We start from the raw sequence: 23289 nt of genomic DNA, 5'->3' as shown, positions 1-23289 counted from the left end.
ACCACTGACGCCTGATGGCGAAAGGCCCAGGAAGTACTGAGCGCTCGAGTGGAGTGCGCCCTAACAGGGAACGGAGGACTCTGACCCTTAATAGAATAAGCCTGTACCACCGTTTGTCTAATCCATTTGGCAATGGTCGCGGCAGATGCAGGCAAACCCCTTCTGGGGCCATCCGTGATCACAAAAAGTGAATCCGTCTTACGGAATGATTCCGTAGCTTTCAGGTATACCCTGATTGCCCGAACCACATCTAAGGAATGCAACGCATGTTCCCGATGATGCTTGGGCTGAGGACACAAGGAAGGTAGTACAATATCTTCATTCAGATGAAAATCTGAAACCACCTTGGGAAGAAAAGATGGCTTAGGATGAAGTACTACCTTATCCCTATGAATCACTAGGTATGGTGACTGGCATGATAATGCAGCCAGTTCTGACACCCTGCGAGCAGAAGTAATAGCCACCAAGAAGGCCACCTTCTGGGATAAAGTAAGCAAGGGAATCTCCCTGATGTTTTCAAAGGGAGGTTTCTGTAGAACCGACAAAACCAAATTAAGATCCCAAGGCGGTAAGGGCGCGCGGACTGGAGGAGCCAGGTGCCGCACCCCCTGGATGAAATTCCGCACCAAGGATTTGGTAGCTAAAGGCTTCTGAAAGAAGATTGCTAATGCTGAAACTTGACCCTTGATGGTGCTCAAGGCTAGCTTCTGCTCAACCCCTTGTTGCAAAAAGGCCAATATTCGAGACACCGAATAGGTACGTGGAGGAAATCCTAAAGATTCGCACCACGCAATATAAGTTTTCCATGTGTGATAATAGACTTTGCTGGAAGTCGCTTTCCTTGCTTTAATAAGGGTAGGAATGACTGAAGCTGACAAACCTCTGTCCTTCAGTACTTGGGTCTCAATGGCCCGGCCATTAAACCCAGCGACTGTAAAGCATGATGGTAAATTGGTCCTTGAGACCACAGACACTCCCTGAGACGAAGTTCCCACGGAACGTGTACGACTAACATGTCCAAGTCGGCCAGGCCGGCTTGAGGAGGCCAGCCTAGAATTTCTAGGACCACTGGCGCTGATTGAATCTGAACCAGGCGTCCCTAGAGGTATCTGGCCCCGACCATCCGAGAAAGTCTGGTCGTTTTCTGTTCCCACACATTTATCAGATACCTGATAGTTATCAGGAAAGGTGATCTTTTCTGGTTGAACCTCAGGGACCGAAGTCACCCGACTAGAGGCTACTTGGCCTATCTGGTCAACCAGATCCGATTCCTGTGAGGTATCGGGACTAATCTTGGGAAAAGGTAAAGGAAAAGATCTATTCAGGGAACGGTAACTACCGCTTCCTGTGGTACTTAAATGTTGGAAGGGAAGAATCGCACCGGTAGTAGTGGTTGATGCTCGATCTAATGTCCTGAATACCGGTGAAAACGTCCCCCCACCCTGAAACAGGGTGGGGGCGCACCTTCAGGCTGTGTACTCCTTTGCTTCGGGTTTGGCTGGGTTGGTCCCCTTCTTGAACCCTCCTGGAGGAGTCTTGCCTTTCCCGCTAGTACCAGCCGGGCGCCCTTTATGGGCGGTAAAGAAAGGTCCTCGCTTGTTGCGAGGTCCCTTAGCTTTAGCAGCCTGTGGCAAAAAAGTGCTCTTGCCCCCAGTGGCATCCTTAATGATTTCATCTAGGTTGGCCCCAAATAGACGATTCCCCTGAAAGGGGAGATTTGTCAAGGTCTTTTTGGAACCTAGGTCAGCTGACCAGCATTTTAACAACAGCACACGTCTGAGGATCACCGCTGTCTTAGATGCATGCCCTAATAAGGGAGTAGTGTCCAAGGCTGCGTCACAGATAAACTGTAGCCCTTGTATAATGTTCCATCAAATCAGATGTCTCCTGGGGAATATCTTTTCCCCTAAGTTCTTGGCGTACCATTTTCGCCCATTCCGTAAGTGTCTGGGAAACTAGACCAATAACAATTACTGGTCTAAAAGCTGACCCTATCAGAGAGAAGATGGTGTGGGACTCTGCTTCCATCTTTCGATCCACCGGATCCTTAAAGGACGAAGTGTCCTCCACTGGAATAACCGTGGCTTTATTCAGCCTGGAAATAGGCGGATCCACGACTGGTGGTACCGTCCATTTCTTAATGATGGATTCCTCAAACGGATAGCGTCTAGCAATACGCTTGGAAATAGTAAAGGTACGTTTAGAATGCTCCCATTCTCCTTTAATCTGATTACCGAAACATTTAGGTACAGGAAAAGCCTTCATCGTCTTGATGGGCTTATTAGTACCAAAAGGAATCTCTGTTTCAGTTGCCTCTGCCGGTAAAGCCTCAAGTTTTAAGGTTTCCTGCACTGCCACAACTAGTGCGTCCACCAATGCTTCTTCCTGAATAATAGCAGGAGAAGAAGCGTCCTCCTCACTGTCTGAGGGGGCTTTACCTGGGATAACAGCCCTTGCAGAGGAACCTGCAATTGCCGTGACCACCTCTGAATCTGAGTCAGAGGTGTCAGATGGTATAGGGGTAGGCGGGGGTCGCTTCCTTGACCCCCGTCCCTGACAGGCCGCCTCCACCCGAGCCACCATAGACTCCAAAATTGCTGTAAATGACTCTATACTCTGTGCACCGGCGGGTCCCGTGGCCCCCTCGAGGGAAACAGGTGGGGGAATATGTGTGGCAGGGTCCATGATAATTCCAGTTACTTCCTGGATAATATAATTCAAAAATAAAACTTTTTTTTTTTTTTTTCGACCCCCAGCGCCACAAAAGCCCCTTAGTGTTACCTGCTAGGGATCCCTATCGATCGAGAGAGAGAGAGAGATAGACCCCCAGGCTCACCACTTGATGCTCAGAGTTTAACTGCAACAGGTTACAGCGCTGTCTTGACAAACAGGAAGTCTTTTGGCTGGCTGCCCAGGAAAAAAGGAGGAGGCTCCGCCCCTCTGTACGCCTTCCGGCGCCTCCCCCAAGCTCCACGAGGTGTTTGGATCACCTCAAACATGGCCGCCCCCATGCTGGAGACACGAGGCTACGCCAAAATGGCGGCTCGTGCGATCCAAAAAAAAATGGCGGCGGCCCGTACTGAATAGCGGTGTGCTGCAGGGCACACAACACTCTCTCTGCATGGGGATATGGCGTGGTTGGCGGTACCGGCCCTGGCGGACCGCATGGCCGTTCGGGAGGCCTGCTAATTAGCTGGAGATCTGATTAGGAAGGCAGTCTACATGTCCGTGGCTTCTGACTGGTAGGTAGCTTATTCTTAACCCATAAGATTCCCAGAATGCCACAGATTACATCTTTAAAACATGTATACAATTAAATTGTTAGCTCCCAAACCAAGCCTCCTGGCTTTTTGCACACATAAAATCACACTCAAAGTAGGAGGATCTGTGTCATGTTGTAGGATAGAAAGGGACTCTATCTTACCATACAGAGAGGGGCCCGCGTTCACCACAAAACCCGTCAGGGGGAAAGGGGGAACATACTACTCACCATATCGGAACCAGGCGGGCACCAACTCCTGACAGTACCCCTCTCCACCGGGGCGGGAGGGCTGTCGACCGATACGGACGCCGTGACTCATGGTCTTTGGCGTTTCAGCGAGACGTTTAACTCGCGTGGACAGTCCTTTAATGGGACTTTGTCGCGGCCGACCCAGCGCGGAGCTATGGCCTGCACGAGCTCGTAGGCTGAACTGGGGTGACCACCGGATCTCAACATCCAGCCCGTCGCCCAGTTCAGCTTTCTTGCTTGAAGATCTCACAGGAACACTGGAGAAAAAAAGCTGTCTAAAAAATCCTTTAAGAAAAAATTCTTGCCAGGACCTAAGATCCCAGCAAGGTATCTAGGTCCTTACTCCTAACTAGACAGAAAATAACTGATTTGCTGAGGCAGAGAGAGAGAGGATATACCCTCTGGGACTGCCCCTGGGGTGTGGCCAGAGCTTTTTAATTTCCTGTCTAGTCCTGCTCCTGTGGAGGCAACATAACCCGAAGGTGGTGTATCACCGAGGACTACGTCTGTCAATGAGCGCTAGAGAAAATTATTTAACAAAATATATACAAATTCTCTAAAGGTATATAAACCACCCCTAAAAAAGCTATTTTTTTTAATATTACTTAAAAAACAGTAAATAAATAAAATTGAAAAGGGGGAAAGAAAAAGCAGGAAAAAATGGAAAAAGGAGAGGATGACTCTTGAGATGGGAGGGGAGAATGTAGTGTAAAGAATTTAATACTGGCAATGGTATTTTTGTTTAAATTTTATTCTTTGGTTTAAATATGTCATCTTCCAATATTTGCATGCTGTGTCCAACAATATAGGCAGATATGTAAAAGTTATTATGGTATCAAAGGATTTTTTTTTTAAATCTGCCATTCTATAAACAGAGTGATTGCAGGGGAGTCTTTTCTAACTGAAAAAAAGCCAAAAGAAACTTAAGTCTTGTCAGGAGACCACCTACAATGGAGGTCTAAATGGCATTTCCATTTAGTTCTTAAAGCATTTAGAGTACTGTAAAGAAAATGTGACACCAGCTGCCTACATTACTCTAGATCAGGGTTTCTCAACCAGGGTTCCTCCTGAGGTTGCTAGGGGTTCCTTGAGAAATGGGCAATTTCTGCCTCTCAGATCAAGTTCCCAATGACACCATTGTTCCTTTTAGCTATATGTAAGGGGGTAATTCTTCCCAATGATGACAAGAATAAGGAGCATTCTTCCCACTGTCACACTAATGTGTCAGGAGTTGTAGATTTTTTATTTTTAGCAGGGGTTCTCCGAGACATGAGAATTTATTTTAATGGTTCCTATGTTTTGAAAAGGTTGAGAAAGGCTGCTCTAGATGTTATACAGGATTTACAATGATTTGTAAAGTGTACATAAGCTGTAATTTGTGGCACTGAGCAACCTTGTGATTGAAACTGTAGAAGAGTTTCAGCACTCGAGCCTTACCCAGCATGCCTACTGAGTGGCAAGTCAGGAGCAATATGATCCACTGATGAACTACGAGATGACCTGTCTGCCAAAAAGTATTTAATGAAACAACAAAAGAAAACTATTTCTTCCAATCCTGTGCGAACAGAAAGGTTGCCTTTTAGTGGAAGTCCCTTACTACTTCAAGAGTAGAATGAGCAATTGCAATGAATTCATCAACTTGAATTAGGGATGCTAGACTTATTGCTCATTTATAGTTTTGTGGCCAGCTACAGTGTCCCTGTAATGTCAGCAGTGCTCATTAGAAAACCAGAGGTGTTCAGCAGACATTTACTATAGTCTCCACTCTAAACACTTTAGTGTAAAAATGACTATACCCATAACAATTTGATTAGTCTGAAAACAGTGAATTATAAATTGTGCGATTGGCAAGATTAACATATAAAGAGGGAAATATGGAAAACCTTGGCCATGAGACAACTGCCAATCAGTGATTATATCAAGCAGTGCAGGAGATGACTGTACAAAGGCTTCTGATTTTGCCATGAAACTTGAAAGTTAGGGTTAAGATTTAGTCACTAGAAAAAATAGCTAAAATTGCTAATGATTTGGCCACCAAACAGATTATATCAAGATATAACTAAAAATACACCCCCAACCCATACTCACAGAGGTCACATGGGTTGGGGATCCAGTGCTTGTTGGCCATGTCGGCACAGAATCTGTGGCAGGATGATCCCAGAAGGAAGATGTTGTCTCAAAATCTGTCCACTTCTTTTGGGGATCATGAGTGTAAGTACTTCGGGGCAATGAGATTGAACCGAAAACCTCTGAGAAGGATACAATAAAAGAACATGCATTACATTTACAAAAGCAGCTGAGCAATACACATTAGAAGACACTCAAGACATTAGGGCACATATACAGGGATGTATATTCCATTTTTAAACTGCAACACCCTTCTGCAGATTTAAATATATCACAACTATTTTTAAATCCGCATTTACATTTGTTAACAATAATGAAAAATACACATGCACAAGACTATATTCAGAGCAGTTCTGAAATCTTCTACAAAAGCCTAATTGTACAGGATAGATACAGCAGATTCAGCAAAACCACCACCAGGGTCAAAGACAGCTAGTTGGCCAAGCCTAAAGGGCATTTCACGCAAAACTAAATTTAGTTTGGTGTGGCAACATGAATGTCACATGCTCGCTTATTGTATCTTTCAACACCAGGGGGTGAGACATCCTTGTCAAATGCTATATACACTGTATATTAAAAACAGCAACTCGGGTCTTTGTATATACAGTGCCTTGCAAAAGTATTTACCCCCTTGGCATTCTTCATGTTTTGTTGCCTCACAATCTGGAATTAACAGATTGTTTGAGGATTTGCATCATTTTACAGAACATGCCCACAACTTTGATTTTTTTTTTTATTGTGAAGCAAACAACAAATAGGACAAAATAACAGAAAAAGTCAATGTGCATAACTATTCACCCCACTAAAGTCATTACTTTGTAGAGCCACCTTTTGCAGCAATCACAGCTTCAAGTCGCTTTGGATAAGTCTCTATGAGCTTGCCACATCTTACCACTGGGATTTGTGCCCATTCCTCCTTGCAAAACTGTTCCAGATCCTTCAAGTTGGATGGTTTGTACTTGTGAACAGCAATATTTAAGTCTGACCACAGATTTTCTATTGGATTGAGGTCTGGGCTTTGACTAGGCAATGCCAACACATTTACATTTACATGTTTCCCCTTAAAACACTCAAGTGTTGCTTTAGCAGTGTGTTTGGGGTCATTGTCTTGCTGGAAGGTGAACCTCCGTCCAAGCCTCAAATCACACATAGAGTGGTACAGGTTTTGCTCAAGAATATCCCTGTATTTACCACCATCCATCTTTCCCTCAACTCTGACCAATTTTCCAGTCCCAGCTGCTGAAAAACATTCCCACAGCATGATGCTGTCACCACCATGATTCACTGAGGGGATGGTGTTCTTTGGGTGGAGTGATGTGTCGGGTTTGCGCTAGATATAGCATTTTCTTTGATGGCCGAAAAGTTCAATTTTAGTCTCATCAGACCAGAGCACTTTCCTCCATACATTTTTGGAGTCTCCTACATGCCTTTTCACAAACTCAAAACATGCCATTTTGTTTTTTCCTGAAAGTAATGGCTTTCTTCTGGCCACTCTGCCAAAAAGCCCAACTCTATGGAGCGTACGGCTTATTGTCGTCCTATGTACAGATATTCCAGTCTCTGCTGTGGAACTCTACAGCTCCTCCAGGGTTACCTTCGGTCTCTGTGCTGCCCTCTCTGATTAATGCCCTCCTTACCCAGTCCGTGAGTTTTGGTGGGCGGCCGTCTCTTGGCAGGTTTGCTGTTGTGCCATGTTCTTTCCATTTGGTTATGATAGAATTGATGGTGCGCCTGGGGATCATCAAAGATTTGGATTTTTTTTTTTTTTTATAACCTAACCCCGACTTGTACTTAACAACATTGTCCCTTACTTGCTTGTCGAGTTCCTTGGTCTTAATGGCAGTGTTTGGTTAGTGGTGCCTCTTGCTTAGGTGTTGCAGCATCTGGGGCCTTTCAAAAAAGGTGTGTATATGTAATGACAGATCATGACACTTAGATTGCACACTGGTGGACAACATTTCACTAATTATGTGACTTCTGAAGGTAATTGGTTGCACCAGAGCTTTTTTTGGGCTTCATAACAAAGGGGGTGAATACATACGCACATGCCAATTTTCTTTTATCTAGTTTTCTATTTCTAAAAAATAGTTTTATGTATATATTTTTCTCATTTCACTTCACCAACTTAGACTATTGTGTTCTGATCCATCACATAAAATTCAGATTAACAAAATACTGAACTTAAGGCTGTAATGTAACAAAATAGGTAAAAAGTCAAGTGGGGTGAATACTTTTGCAAGGAACTGTAACTCTTAAAGTAGTAGTAAACACCGCTTAGTGACTTGTACTTACAGGTAGGCTTATAATAAAGCACCGTTTAGGAGATATTGACTATTACTGAGTGGGTGACGTCAACAGTACATGTGCTTTGAAGGGATGGCATACCGAGTATGTCGTCCTTCCAGAGTGCTGTGACATGACTGTGGCTCCTGTGTGCATACAAGAGAGTGCCATCATCGCAGCTCTGCCATTCAAATGGCCAGAGCCCACAAACTCGGAAGGAAGACCAGGTGAAGATGGAAGCCCTGTCAGCAGTGACAGTGCACAGCTGAAGGGCTACGTTTTAAGGCAATTCTTTCTTAATGTGCTAATATGCTATGCATACTAGCACATTATCCCCCTAACTTGCATGGGGAAGTTTTTCTTTTTTTTTTTCTTAAGACTTTACTACTGCTTTAAACGTGGATGATTACTGACCTCCTGTTAAATTGAAGGTATTGCTAGATCCAAAGGCAGAAAATGAATAGTCGGGACTGTTGGGACTGCTGATTGGGCTCCACAAGCCAGAGCTGGAAGTAAAACAGGCATATGATTAAATTAGGTTAAGCACATTTAGATAAAATATTTCAGATATGGTGTTGTCCATAGCAATGATCCAGATTCTGCATTTAATTCTTTCAGTGCAGCACTGAAGTAAAAAAGAACCACTATAGTCAACAGCACAGGGGACCACAAACTTTTAGACACAATTTTTTTTTTTTTTTTGTGGCTGGCATTATGGTAAACAAATAAAATTTAGAGATATTAGGTGTACTCTTCCACAACCATAAAAGCTTATTAATCGTTTGTCAATTGTTACACAAACCTGGTCACATTTAAGAATAGCCATACAATAGATTCCCTTATTTGATGCTGTTAGCTCAAAATCGAATTACACATTGATTTTCAATTCAAGCAAACCTTAGACTAGGTTAGGACAGCCATTTATGGGCTAACACAGTACATAACTTATCCTACCTGTCAGAGTTATCACTATCAATGGATGCATTTTGGGACATGCTGATGCTGTTAGAGATGTCACTTCTAGCAACAGATGATTTGGCCAATCCACTGCCACCTGTTTTGGCAAAGAAAAATAAACAGTGTAAACAGATCGACTTGATGGAAGATGATGAAGGCAAAGTATTCATGGCTGTACAGCTAAAATGTGACTTATTACCTGGGTTCTTGTCATATCCAGCAGCAACAGCAGCAAATGTTGGATTGCCATTCCTCCCAGGTAAAGAAGCTGCTTTAGTCAGCTTGTGTTTGGTGACAGTAGAGGGGTTTCTTAAATCACTGAAAGGAAAGATCCTTTGTTATTGTTGGCACACCCTGCAATGTTCTGCTTGTGTGTTTTTAAACACGTTAAAATTATTTTTTATAGAATTTAAAATCCATCTCCCCTTTATGCATCTACTATAAAACTTCCACCTCATTTTTGTAAAGTACATAAGCATACATGGAAAAAAGCACACAAGTACCCGGGGAGTGAAAAAAATGTCAAGTATTACATTACACAAAACAAAGCATTTTTTGATTATTTTGGTTCTAATTTCAGAAAACATGGGATTTACAGGCATGTCTGAATAATACTTATATTACATATATAGACTATCATGATTTATGATTTTTTAAAAAAAACATCAGTCCTACCTGATTAACATCTTCCTGACCGCGTAACACAAGTGGTTTTATATGTTGAGCGGGATTTTACAACCAGCCATGGCAAATATGGGTCTATGGTGGTCTGGGGGTGTGCATCACTACAGTCACCTACAGCTTCTGATTGGGAGCAAGCAGATGGGCTCCCGATCACACGACTGCTGTGAGAGCCAATGACAGCATTTATGTGATTGGGAAGCTATGCTGCCTCCCTGCATTAAAGCCCATTTAAAGAGCTGCCAGGAGGAGGTGTGAAGGGGTTAAACAAGAGTCACTTGTGCCAATGGAAAAATAAAACCATTTTCTTGTTAATATTACTAGCAAAGTGCATCTGTCCCTAAACCGATAATTAGACTAATGTGGTTATTCTATTATTAGCTCATTGGCTTGCGTAGCATTAAAATACTTCAGTTTAAGCAAGAATTTGTGTAAGGTTTGAGTTTTACAAAAGGTATTTTTGACGTGCCATCTGCTAAGGAGAATGCTTGGACATGCCTATATTAAAACTTATAAGGCCACTTTTACATGGGGAGGTGACTCCGCCAGCTCAACTAGAAATCTGTCCGCTGATACCCACTGAGCAGGCAGATGGCTTGTCCATGTTGGCTCTGCTTGTGCAGAGCCAACACAGTCACAGCCCGCTGTCCTCTATGAGCGGTCAGATGTAAGTGGACCACATGTCAGTTTACACCTGCCATTTGATCCCATCCGATCGATGAATGGGGAACGTACCCCCCAATCCATTTTTGGCAGAAAGGATTGAATGTCGATGGGTGTCAACAGACATCTGACCACCCATAGAGAGCAATGGATGGTCTGATCAGGTCCACCTTAAAAAAAAAATAAATAAATAAAAAAAAAAAAACAGACCTCATCGGTCCACCTGTGTGAAAAGGGGCTTAACAAAACCTCAGTGAAAGCAACAGTCTATCTTCAATAACAGAATGGCAATGACAGCTTAAGGCTCATAAGCGATAGCTGCATCATTATAAGAGCCACAGTGCTACACTGTCACTCTCCATGTTTGTAAAGCCCCACATATGCATTATTTACCTTCGTAGCCTTGGAGTGGTGTATTGTGTAATAAACAACGGTGTATCCTTTGCCAACAGTCACCAAATTTATGGAGACTGGATTTTGGCACGCTGTTAAACAATTATTTAGGGCCTGCTCACACTGCCCAAACACTAAATTGCAGGCATCTCTCTGTTATGGCTGCAGTCCTCTGGCCGTAGGAGGCGATGTAATGGGCATTACAAAGTTCCGTTTGTGGGCAGTGGATGTCACAAAGTGACACTTAAATCAGATCACGTCACAGGCAAGCGATTAGTTTCTGTGCGCTGCAATAAAATGCATGCAGCTCACTGCACAGCACCCCCAGGCTGCATTGCAGTGTGAACAGGACACACAGAAAACAAGTGATTTCTGTGTACCCTAGCAGTGACCTGCATTTATCCAGTGCGGTAAAACGCAGCTTATCACAGTATGTATAAACAGGGCCTAACATGACCTGTGTGTGAAATTAACACTGTAATGTTACTATAACACTGTTACCAGACACCTCATAATCGCATGCTCCCTGGATTATGCATATAGATCTGTTCACTGCAATAGCTTCATATTGTTCACCTGTCAAAGCCCTGTATACGGTCAACATTTTGCACTGCAAACATTCTAATGTCTATGCTTCAGTATGTATAGTGACACGCTACATGCACTCTGTACAATGTATGCTGCCAGTGTGGTGCATGCTCTGTACAGCTTTTTTCATAGGTAACTATCCCTCAGGACTATCCCACATTTTGTAGTGTTACAGCCTGAAACCTAAACTGATTTAATTTAGATTTTAGATCTCTGGTCTACACAGAAGAGTATATATTATCAAAAAGAGAAAACCGTACTTTATGTTGTGTGAGCGCTCTGTGCTTTAAGTTGGCCACCCCATAAATACCTGGGTTTGCAATAGCTCCAGAGTCAGGGGACTCTTATGGCAGCTGGCAGCACAGGATGTGAGATTGCACCCATAAATAAGATATTGCAATTGCTATATAAATACAATCGGGTACAAGCAGTATGTTAAGGCTGTCCAAGTTTGCCTTTTTTACAGTATTGTGAAAGTGTGAGCAAAACAAATATGTAACAGATTTACTATAAAATGGAAGGCTGGTGTTTTCACCCATGACCGGTCTTCACACTTACTGACTGCTTGTGCTGTTTACAATGCTGCTGTAGCTGCTTCTTAATCCAAAGCCCACAGCGGGAGGAGGTGAAGGGGGAGTAGGGGCTGGTGAGGTCTGACGTTGTTTTAAGAAGTCATCTGCGTTGTGGGTTTGCACAGACAATTTGTAAAGGCTATCTACTGCTGTAATCACAACACAGAAAGTAATGTTACAGTACACCATAAACGTACATGCTCCACACTGCCAAACACAAGTAAACAATATCAATACAAGCTATAAAAAGATAAAGAAAAAAAGAATAATAAATCTACTTAGCTTAACAAAATGTGTGTATAATGTATGTCAGCTATTTATAGTTTTTGTTTTGCAATAGCAAAAGGAAACAAGTACTTCAGGAATAGCTATTTATTCTTCATGGGCAGGGCCAATTTTTACATTTTACCTGGGTCAGGCAGATCGATCTCAAATGAAACACTGGGCTGAATTGAAAGGAATGAGTGTTCATAAGTCTTGGCTGCACTGTATTTATATTTACTATTGGTATTTTTAGTGTAGTGAATCACCAAGTGTACAGCAGCTATTAAATGATTTATTTTCATGGAGGGATTGTTTTATTCTTTGTTTATATACACATAATAAGTACACTGTTTTATAGATAGCACTGACTGTACACAAATTAGTATATACCAGTAATATATGATGCACTTACTGTGCATCTGGAAAGTATTCACAACTCTTCACTATTTCCACATTCTGTTTTGCTAGGTTACAGTCTTATTCCAAAATTAAATAAATTCATTATTTACTTAAAATTCAACAAACAATACCCCATAAAGACAACATAAAATGTTTGTGTGAAATCTTATTAAATTTATTTAAATAAAAAATGAGAAAAATCACTTCTACATAAAGTATTCACAGCCTTTGCGCAATAACTTTTGGCACCAATTACAGCCTAAACAAGCTTGGCACACCTATTTTTTGGGAGTTTCCCCTATTCTTCTTTGCATGGCCTCTCAAGCAGCCATTTTCAGATCCCTCCAGAGATGTTCAATTTGATTCAAGTCTGGTCTCTGGCTAGGCCACTCACAGAGTTGTCCCATAGCCACTCCTTTGTTATCTTGGCTGTGTGTTTAGGGTCACTGTCCTGTTGGAAGATAAACCTTGGCCCCAGTCTGGGGTCCAGGGTGCTTTGGAGGAGGTTTTTTATCAAAGATGTCTCAGTACATTGCTGCATTCATCTTTCCCTCTATCCTGACTAGTCTCCCAATTCCTGCTGCTGAAAAACATCCCCACAGCATGGTGTAGAGATCGTATTGGCCAGGTGGTGAGTGGTGACTGGTTTCCTCCAGACATGACCCTTGCTATTAAGGCCAAAGAGTTCAATCTTTGTTTCATCAGACCAGTGAATTTTGTTTCTCATGGTCTGAAAGAGCTTCAGGTGCCTTTTGGAAAACTCCAGGCCGGCTGTCATGTGCCCTTTACTGAGGAGTGGCCACTCTACCATACAGGCCTGACTGGTGGAGAGCTGCAGAGATGGTTGTTCTTCTGGAAGTTTCCCCTCGCTTCACAGAGAATCACTGAAGCTCTGTCAGAATGACCATCAGGTTCTAGATCACCTTCCTAAGGCCCTTCTCCCCTCGATTGAGCAGTTTGGCTGGGCGGCACGCTCTAGGAAGAGTCCTGGGGGTTCCAAACTTCTTCCATTTACAGATAATGGAGGCCACTGTGCTTATTGGGACCTTTAATGCAGCAGAAATTTTCCTCTACCCTTCCCCAGATTTGTGCCTCAATACAATTCTGTCTCAGAGGTCTACAGACAATTCCATGGAATTCATTAGTCGGTTTGTGCTCTGACATGCACGGTTAACTGTGAGACCTTCTATAGACAGGTGTATCCCTTTCCAAATCATGTCCAATCAACTGAATTTACCAAAGGTGGACTCCAATCAAGTTGTAGAAACATCTCAAGGATGATCAGTGGAAAAGGGATAGCTTAGTTTTGAGTGTCATGGCAAAGGTTGTGCGTAAATGTCATTTTTTCGTTTTTATTTTTAATAAATATGCAAAGATTTCAAACAAATTTCTTTCACTTTGTCATTATGGGGTATTGTTTGTAAAACATTGAGGAAAAATGTTTTTTTTTTTTTTTTACTTACTGTAAAATCTATTTCTCTGGTGTTCATTGACAGACACAGCTAACTACACCCATGGGCAGTCCAAAGGGGTATACTCCCTCTCTCTGCTATAACCACTTAGTTTTGGTACAAGCAGTGTCAGGAGAACTATAACTCCACAGAGGAGTGGGTGCTGTGTCCATCAAACATCAGAGTAATGGATTTTACAAAATCAAATGAATTTGTCAAAAATCACATTATCTCTTTCGGTCATTGACAGAAACAGCTTCTAGTATTCTTAACCAATGGGATGTCCCAAAGCAGTGTTAAACATGAGGGGTGGGAAACAGCAAAAAGTTCCCAAGGCTAAACATTAGCCAACCAGGCAACAGGGGCTCAACCTAACAACTGGAACCCACGTAAAAAAAACAAAAACACAACCTCCAAGAGGATCAGGTCCTCTTAAACAGCAGCTTGCAAAACCTTGCGGCCAAGGGAAGCATCCGCAGATGCAAACATATCCACTTTTAAAAAAAACTTTGTAAAAATGTGCACCGACGACCAGGTGGCCACCTTGCAAACCTGCGTCACTGACGCCTGATGACGGAAGGCCCAGGAGACACTAACCGCCCTAGCAGAGTGCGCCTAGATAGGGAAAGGAGGAACCTGACCCCTGATGGAATAGGCCTGAACCACCGTATCTCTGAGCCATCTAAAAATGGTCACAGAGGAGGCGGACAACCCTTTACGAGGTCATCCTGAAAGACTCCGTAGCTGCCAGGTACACCCTAATTGCCCTGGCCCTATCCAAGGCATGCAAGGCAATTTCTTTCAGATGTTTAGGCCTAGGACACAAGGAAGGCAACACGTCTATATTTAAATGAAAATTATAGACCACCTTAGGAAGGAATGACTGACAGGAGCGAAGCCCCACCTTATCCCTGTGAATTACCAGATAAAGGTGGACAGGATAACGCTGCCAAGTCCAGCACCCTGTTCTCAGAAATGATAGCCACCAAAAAGGCCACCGGCTGGGACAGTGTAAGCAGGGGAAACTCCCGAAGATTCTCAAAAGGAGACTTCTGGAGAACCGAAAGTACCAAATTGAGGTCCCAAGGCCGCAAAGGAGACCACACCGGAGGGACCAAGTGCTGAACACCATGAAGAGAGGTATGCACCAGAGATTTAGCCAAGGGTCGTTGGAAGAAACAATGCCAAGGCCAACACCTGGCCCTTGATAGTACTCAAGGCCAACTTCTGTTCAAACCACCCCCCCCCCCCCCCAAGATCAAGGTCAAGATCCGAGCCACAGAAAAAGAGCGAGGAGGAACCCCAAGGAATTTCACACCACGCAATGTACGTCTTTCCACGTATGATGGTAGATCTTCCAAAAAGTAGATTTTGTAGCTTTTAGCAGCCTAGGAATCCCCTATCCTTCAGCACCTGGCTTACAATAGCCAAGCCGTCAAAGCCATCGACTGTAAAGCAGGCTGGAAGATTGGCCCTTGGGACAGCAGATCCTCCCTGAGAGGAAGCCTCCAAGGAAACGTCGGCAACCAGCCGCACCAGGTCAGCACCTCAGACCCGGCGGGGCCAGTCTGGTGCCACTAAAATGACGGAATCACTTCTGCCTCGAACCTGTAGAAGTCTTGGCAGAAACTTGAGAGGGAAGGCGTAAATCTGATGATACTGACCCCACGGGGCCACCAGTGCGTCTGTGGCATCCGCTAGAGGATCCTGTGACCGAGCCACGAACCTATGTACCTTACTGTCGTATAAATAACCCAAGACTGTGATCCCCCGCTGGAGTAACAATGCCAGTACCGGGGTCAATACTGTAGTGAAGACCCGGGGGAGCGGAGGCAAGATCAAATGGTAATGCCCCAAACTGATAATGTTCCTCTCCCACTGCAAAGCGGGGGAAGCATTGGTGACGGACATATTGGAATGTGAAGGTAGGCATCTTTGATGTCTATGGAGGCAAGAAAATCCCCCTGATGCAGGGAAGCCACCACTGTGCGAATGGACTCCATCCTGAACTTCTGCACCCACACAAGCAGTTCAGCGCCTTTAAGTCCAGGATTGGACGCACCTTGCTCTCCTTCCTGGGAACTGTAAAGAAGTTGAGAAAAAATGTTCTGCAACCGGAACCGGGACAATCACCCATTGAAGCAAAGATCTTGCACTGCCCCAAAGACTGGGGACAGTCGAACATTGAAAGGAAAGAACCTTCCCGGAGGGCGAGCACGAAACTATCTTGTATCCAGATCAGCTGACTTCAAGGACCCACTTGCCATGTACGACGAGTCCAGGAACCAGCAAAGACGCCCCCCCAAATACAGGTGAGGGTGCACCTTCATACAGAAGGAGCCTTGTCTGTGGGTCTGGAGATGCCCGCTCTCGACTTGCCAGACCAAGTTCTCTTGAATCCAGAGAAAGGAGGGCACACATCTGCGATGAAGGTCTTTGCCCTTAGTAGCCTGTGAAAGAAAGGTATTCTTCCCCCCCTGTGAGATCCTTAATGATGTAATCCAGGGTAACTCCAAACAGGCGATCTCCTTGAAAAGGAAGAACAGCCAGGACTTTTTTTTTTTTTTTAGAAGTCTGGTCTGCAGAACAGCATGTTAGCCAAGGATCACTGCCGAAACAGAGAGCCGAGCCACTAGGGAAACTGCATCCAAAGATGCAGCACAGACAAACTGCAGCCCCTGGACCAGCTGGTCCGCCAGCACAGCAAAGGCAGGTGGGGAGCTGTTCTCCCTCCAGGGAACGGCGCAAAAGCTTAGACCACTCAGAGTTTGCAACATCAGCACAATGGTGAACACCTGCCTCAATGCAGAGCCAGCCAGGGTGAACATACTGTGGGCCACAGCCTCTGCCTTTTATTGTCAGCCAGGCCCTGAAAGGCCAGAGACTCTTCAACCGGAATCATGGTTGCTTTGTTTAACCTGGAAACCGGAGGGTTCACCACCAGTGGATCAGACCACTTTTTGAAAAGGACTCTTCATAGCGTTATTGCCTAGCAAACTGCTTAGGAACCCCAAGAGGGCGCTTCGGTCGTCCTCACTTTTTTGCTATAATTCTGTCAAAATAGGTGGGTAAAGGGAAACACCTTTTGCCGCTCTGGGTGGTTTGTGACTGCCAAGGGAACCTGTGCCCCTGTCACAGCTGCGTCCCTCATTTTTAGAGGCTCACGCACAAATACAATCAATGCGTCCCCCAGCTCCTTTTCATGTGTGGTTGCAGATGTGGAGGAATCATCCTCACTATCTGAGTATTCAGGGTGCGTGGTTGCAGACCCATCAGGGTGACCCACATCCGTAGTGGCCGAAACAGATTTAGGATCTGATGAGACAGATGAGACAAGGGAAGGTGGGGGCGCTTTTTGATAGCCCGTCGCCCGAAAGCCACATCCACCCAGGACACAAGGGACTCCAGGACTGCCGTCAGTGCATGCATGGATGGATGGTCAGGACCCGGAGGGCCCCGAAGATTTAGAGAGGGTATCAGTTGGGGAGATGTACTCCAAAGACTCCATTAACCTACAGAATTAGTGTAAAAACACTGGTAAGGGAAACCCCCACTGCGCTGGCAGCACCACCTGGTCGGCAGCTACAAGCACCAATCGACCCTCAGCAGAGAGGGAGAGGACCTCACCACTTGCAGAACCAGGCATGGCTAGTCACCAGCAGAATCTGCACTGCAAGTTTGTGATCAGGAAGTTAAAAAATATCCAGGAGTCAGCACTAGGGGATAAGGAAAGGTAACCACTGTCGAAAACTCCGCCCTCGGGCTCCACTGTCATGGCCACCACTGTTTTCAATAGCAAAACACTGCAAAATGGCAGCCGTGCATTGTAGCCTATAGGGTACAAGAAAATGGCGGCACCAAAAAGGCTCTCGGGGAGCCAGCAGGAATCCCTAACCACAGGACAGGGACAAGGCAGGACAGGGGGCCCAGGCAGGACCCCCCACGGGGTACAACCCCCCCACTCCAAGGGGTGTCCAGACCACCCATACAGACCCCACAATAGTTGAGGGGGTGGCAGGAAGGAGGAGAACCAGAGGATCTGACCTTCCCATGGAGGGGCCTGTGTCCACCCCAAAACCCTCCAGGGGAAGAAGGGGGACCGATACTCACCATTCCATGAACCAGGCGGGCAGATCCTCCTCTCCATCAAAATGGGGGGGGGCTGTTGGCCAGGAGGAACGCTGCGACTCAGGCCGAGGCCAAGTTGTATGTGACCTTGTGAGACGTTTAACTTGCAGGGCTAGCCCCTGTCCAGTGGCGCTATGTCACTACCAACCTAGCGCGGAGCTGTGGACTGTGCGTGCTCGCTGGCCAGACTGGGGTGAACACTGGATCTAGATTATCCAGCCGGTCGCCCAGTCCAGCAGTTGATTTTAGATCTCTCAGAAAAAAATCCAGGAGGAAAAAAATATTTCCATCTAAAATTTTTTTTGCCAGGACCAAAGATCCCAGCAAGGAACTAGGTCCTTACTCCTGACTAGGCAGAAAAAAAACTGAGTGTCTATAGCAGAGAGAGGGAGTATATCCCCTAGGACTTTCCATTGGTGTAGCCAGAATTTTTTTCTGCCTAGTGTTACTCCTGTAGGGGGCAGTATAACCCAATGGTTAAGAATACCAGAAGCTGTGTCTGTCAATGAACGAAAGAAATAATGAATTTAACCACTTCAGCTCCGGAAGGTTTTATATGTATATATGCGGTCCGGAACTGGCTAATCCATTTTAGAATAAGGCTGTAACATGGCAAAATGTGGAGAAATGGAAGCGCTGTGAATACTTTCCTGATGCACTGTAAAAAAACAAGGCCGTCAAGGTTTGGGAGGGCTGCTGCCCTTTAAAATGAACGATTCCCAGATGTCTATCTAATGCAAGCCATCCTGATCAAGCTTGTCCCCTCTTTTTACTGCCATAAGTCTTTTTTCCTACTAGGTTTGGAAGACTTTGGAGAACTCCATGAATAAGTCTTTGCCCCCTATCCCTTTTTGAAAATGAGTGGTGGGATCGGGCCTCCAGATGTGCAATCCTACTGTCACAAAGCATGTCTTCAAACCAGAACGGTGGAACAGAGCAGATAGGACGATTAGATTTCTCTTGAACAAAACCTGGCTGATGATATAACAATTATTCCTTGGATTGAATTAAATGACACTGCTTGTCAATTGCGAATACATACTTTGATTGGACTAATGTTAGTGTTTCCACAATATCTGTACTTGCTCTGCTCTTGCCTTTATACCAGGGCCTATGATCCCTTCTCGCATTATGGTAAATCCAGAAATTCAGTCAGGCCTCCAAACCGATTTTTAATCTCGTAGTTCTGGGATGAGGCAATAATTTTTTCCGAGGTAGTTCTTTATGTGCGAGATCGGATCTGCTACATCCCCCCCCCCCCCACGACTCCAAATATGGCAATTTTTAAATCACCCCCTCCTCCATCACTACACGGGTAAGTGGGAAATGGATCAGGACTGGAAATCAATCTGTGCTATCATACACATGGGCTCCTTGAGCGTAACGACACGGGAACGGAATTATAAGGTTTTCTCTTGGTACAGGATTTCCTCTCTTCTTCACAAAATCTCCCCTCTTATCTGAAAGCAATGCTGGAGCTGTAACCAGGAGGAGGCCACAATGCTCCATTTGTGGTGGGAGGGCACAGCATTACAACTGTACTATCAGTAAAATTAGTGTGAAGGCGCCTGGTTCTTAAGGGTTTAAAAATGCTAAAACCTGCTGCCCTTTTAATTGTAAGGTACAATAACTGGGTAGAAAAAATGGGTAAAAAGGCGCTGGTGTCCCTGGATGTTATTATTATTGGTAAAACGCAATTCTATTATGCAATTGTGATATATATATATATATATATTGAAATGTACAAAAAACTAGCTCTTTTATCTGGTGTGAATAAATAATGTATAAAATAGGTACAACAAAACCAATTTTCAAATACAGACCGCTGCACGCTACAGGGGTAAACCAGGAAGGAGAGTATCGAGAGACTGAAGATCCTATTCCGCTGATCCTGCTACCCATAGCAACCAATGCGGATTGCCCTGTGCCAGGTGGGCACAACGAATAGTAAGCAGCCATTTTTTATGATTGATACAATTTACAAATAAAGTTACAGTATCACACTATGTTGGCTTCTTATCTGTCTCCCTGTATATGGGCTTAATATACACCTATGTGAGGTAAATTGATGGAGGAGTGAGGAGGAGCAGCATAATATTTTGTTGGAAACCATACTAATATCCAAGTGGAGAGGAGGTGTGCCTATGGTCTGATCCACCTTGGAAAAAGGATCACAGGCTTTTGGGGTCTGTGTGACCTACTTGCATCTGGTAAGAAGCAGCGATTACCATCCTTATTCACTGGAGCACCTGATATCTAAACAATATTACCCACTATCCTGCATGAACTGTTTGGATCACAGTCCACAATTGGAGCACTTTATAAGCACTTATCTAAATAAAATTATAATTTTTTGCCATAAATTAACTTTTTACCTTGTGTTGTATACCTAATTTTTATAATAAGTTATTATCAAGCATTTTAGTGGCATTAATTGCACTTTCCAGCACTTTATTTACAAATTCGTTTTGCACAGCACATGTGTGTCACTAGCACCTTATACATTTTTAGTGAATTTGAACATTAATATTGGTCATGCAAGTTGAACCTATATAATTTTATCACAATATATATACATTATATATATTTTTGTATTACACAGCACACTTATGTGCCACTAGAACTTTACTATTTTTATGTGATTCTGTATATGAAAATTGGTTTTGTTGTACCTATTTTATACATTATTTATTCACACCAGATAAAAGAGCTAGTTTTTTATACATTTCAATATATATATCACAATTGCATAATAGAATTGCGTTTTACCAATAATAATAACATCCAGGGACACCAGCTCCTTTTTACCCATTACAACTGTACTGGCAAGGGGTCTGTGACATTATCACGTACACTACATACACGTTCGACTACTCACCCTTGCAATACTTGATTCACCACTCTACTGTAGTGGCCCGCACATATGCAAAAGTTAGCCATGCATATGATCAACATGGCACATATGTGCATTCCCAGTACTGGAAAACAAACACGTACCCATCCCTTAAGGAATGGTTCCTAAGACCCAATAATGTGAAGGAGATGGAGGAATTCATACACATAACCCATGCAGGCTTACAGACTTCAACAAAATGTGGTCTTGCTGGCTTCATGTCAACACCACAGCTGACTATTCCACCATTATATCCCTAAGTGCAACTACTTGGCTAGCCTCTTCTGCCTAAAGTTAAAATTTGTTCTACTTTCCCTGTTGAGTGGCAGCCTAACAGATAGTCTCGCTTCTCCCTGAGTAATTGTTTGCTGACCGGCCTTCTTTTTTAAACCACCTAAGTATTCCAAGCTACTCACTTTCTCTCCCCCCCCTGCCCATATTTTAATTATTATTTTTCTCCTTTTCTTGTGTTGGGCCCTTATCTTCGGTCTACTCTTTAGCTCTTCTTACTTTTTCCTCCCCCCCCCCCCCCCATACTTAAAGCGGAGTTCCAGCCATTCACTCACCTGTCCAACGGTCCAGCAAAGCGGCCGCCCGAAGCCTCGATCCTCTCCCTCGGCACCGGCATCACTGCTGTGGGCACCCGGCTGTGACAGTTTGCGGCTTCACAGCCGGGTACCCACTGCGCATGCGCGAGTCGCGCCGTGATTGGCCGGCAATCTTCTGGGACCTCTGACGTGTCCCAGAAGATTGCAGGGAGGGAGGGGGAGAGGAGAACTTCCGTTCAGGGCGCCGCGGCGCTCCGAGCGGAAGTGGGAGCGGGTACCTGTCAAAACTAGGTACCCGCTCCCCCCCCCCAAAAAAATGACATGCCAAATGTGGCATGTCAGGGGGTCAGGACTCCCTAAAGCGGAAGTTCCACTTTTGGGTGGAACTCCGCTTTAAGTTGACTTACCTGATGATCCTGCCAGTCAGGGCCGCTGATGGTGGGGGAACACCAGTCCACCTGTAGGGGGCCCGCGCACACAGGGGGGCCCAAAAAAGGGAGGGGGGAGTAGTGAGGGACAATTACAGAATTGTGTCTCTTCCTCCAGCAGCTTAAAGCTGGTCTCTGCCCCTCTCCCAGCTTTTAGCTGCTGAAGAAGACACAGTTCTGTAATTGTCGTCCCTCACTAATCCCCACCCCCTTGTAGTGCTGGCTCTAATGTTAGTTCTGCTCCATGAGTTTGTTACCTCTGTAACTTTGTTTCTCTCCCTGCAGTTTTTCCTGTACTTTGTCCCAATTCATCTTTCCTGCATCTCTGAGCTCCAACTACCCAACCTGTATATTTTTTTTTTCCAGCTCTCTCCCTGACACAGTCGATCAGCTGCATTCCCATGGGGTGAAGAATTTACTGATACACCAGTTTCATAGCGGCCTTTTATCTTGTCCCAGTGCAGTTTAACTGCTTGCCGCCCGCCCGCCGTCATATGACGGCGGAGCGGTGAGACCATTATCCTGGGCCGCCGTCATATGACGGCGGCACTTTAAGCAGGGCAGGCGCGCGATAGCGTGCGCGCCGCCCTGTACTGCCGGTGTCGGGGTGTCCCCGGGACAACCCCCCGTCACCGGCAGGGGGGAAACAGCCAATGGGCGTGGCTGTTTCCCACGTGATCGGCTGTGTTCCAATGACACAGCCGATCACAATGCAGGCGCCCACAAGATGACCGCGCATGCGCGATCGGGAGCGCGGTCATGTCGGTGGCACTGTAACACAGCTGTCACCGGCACTAGTAAACAGTCACTGACAGTGACTGTTTACTATGTGATCGGCTGTGAATCCATTCACAGCCGATCACAAAATGTAAACAAAGAGCAGTAACTGACTGTTACTAGCTCTTCTCCCCTCATACAGTTTCCAGTGTGAGGAGAGCAGAGCTAGAAATAGTGAGTTACTGCTCTGTGTACCTGTAAAAAGTAAAAGCACAGAAATAAAGGTCCCCACACAGTCCTCAGCCCCCCCTACCAATGTCACCTGTCACCCAACAGTCACCTCATCAGTGCCCAGAAATTGACACCCATAACGTTCACATGTGAGCGCAGCGATCGCGGGCAGAATCACATCGATTCTGCCCGCGATCCGGAAATCATTGCAAATTGCGGGACGCCTGTGCGTTGCCCGTTTTTTGCAATAGCACCCCAAACGCTGTGCGATGTTGCCGCCATTTCCGCCTGCCGAATCGCGGTAACATCGCGCAAACATCGCATGATGCCCAAAAAAGGTACAAGAGTTTCTTTGGGGCGTCATGCGTTGTTTGCGCGATGTTACCGCGATTCGGCAGGCGGAAATGGCGGCAACATCGCACAGTGTTTGGGGTGCTATTGCAAATCACGGGCAA

General features: G+C 44.9%; 1 protein-coding gene across 3 annotated transcripts in view; it reads right to left on the bottom strand.

Annotated features, from left to right (window-relative positions):
• TMEM131 (transmembrane protein 131) overlaps nucleotides 1–23289 on the bottom strand; it is a 483390-nt gene that overhangs the window by 2382 nt on the left and 457719 nt on the right. The window contains exons 36-40 of one of the 3 annotated variants that reach the window (XM_082245264.1): nucleotides 11762–11924; nucleotides 9078–9196; nucleotides 8876–8975; nucleotides 8336–8427; nucleotides 5600–5760 (exon numbers count right to left, since the gene is read on the bottom strand). In XM_082245264.1, the coding sequence (XP_082101390.1) occupies nucleotides 5600–5760; nucleotides 8336–8427; nucleotides 8876–8975; nucleotides 9078–9196; nucleotides 11762–11924 (635 nt within the window). Of the gene's footprint in view, nucleotides 1–5599; nucleotides 5761–8335; nucleotides 8428–8761; nucleotides 8976–9077; nucleotides 9197–11761; nucleotides 11925–23289 lie in introns of those variants that run through there. The other 2 variants (XM_082245263.1, XM_082245262.1) reach the window with 2 other exon arrangements.

The sequence above is a fragment of the Pelophylax lessonae genome (genome assembly GCF_965119305.1).
Source record: "Pelophylax lessonae genome assembly, chromosome: 2".
Taxonomy (NCBI): domain Eukaryota; kingdom Metazoa; phylum Chordata; class Amphibia; order Anura; family Ranidae; genus Pelophylax; species Pelophylax lessonae.
Note: the sequence above shows the minus strand (reverse complement) of the source record. Positions and strands in the feature narration are given on the sequence as shown.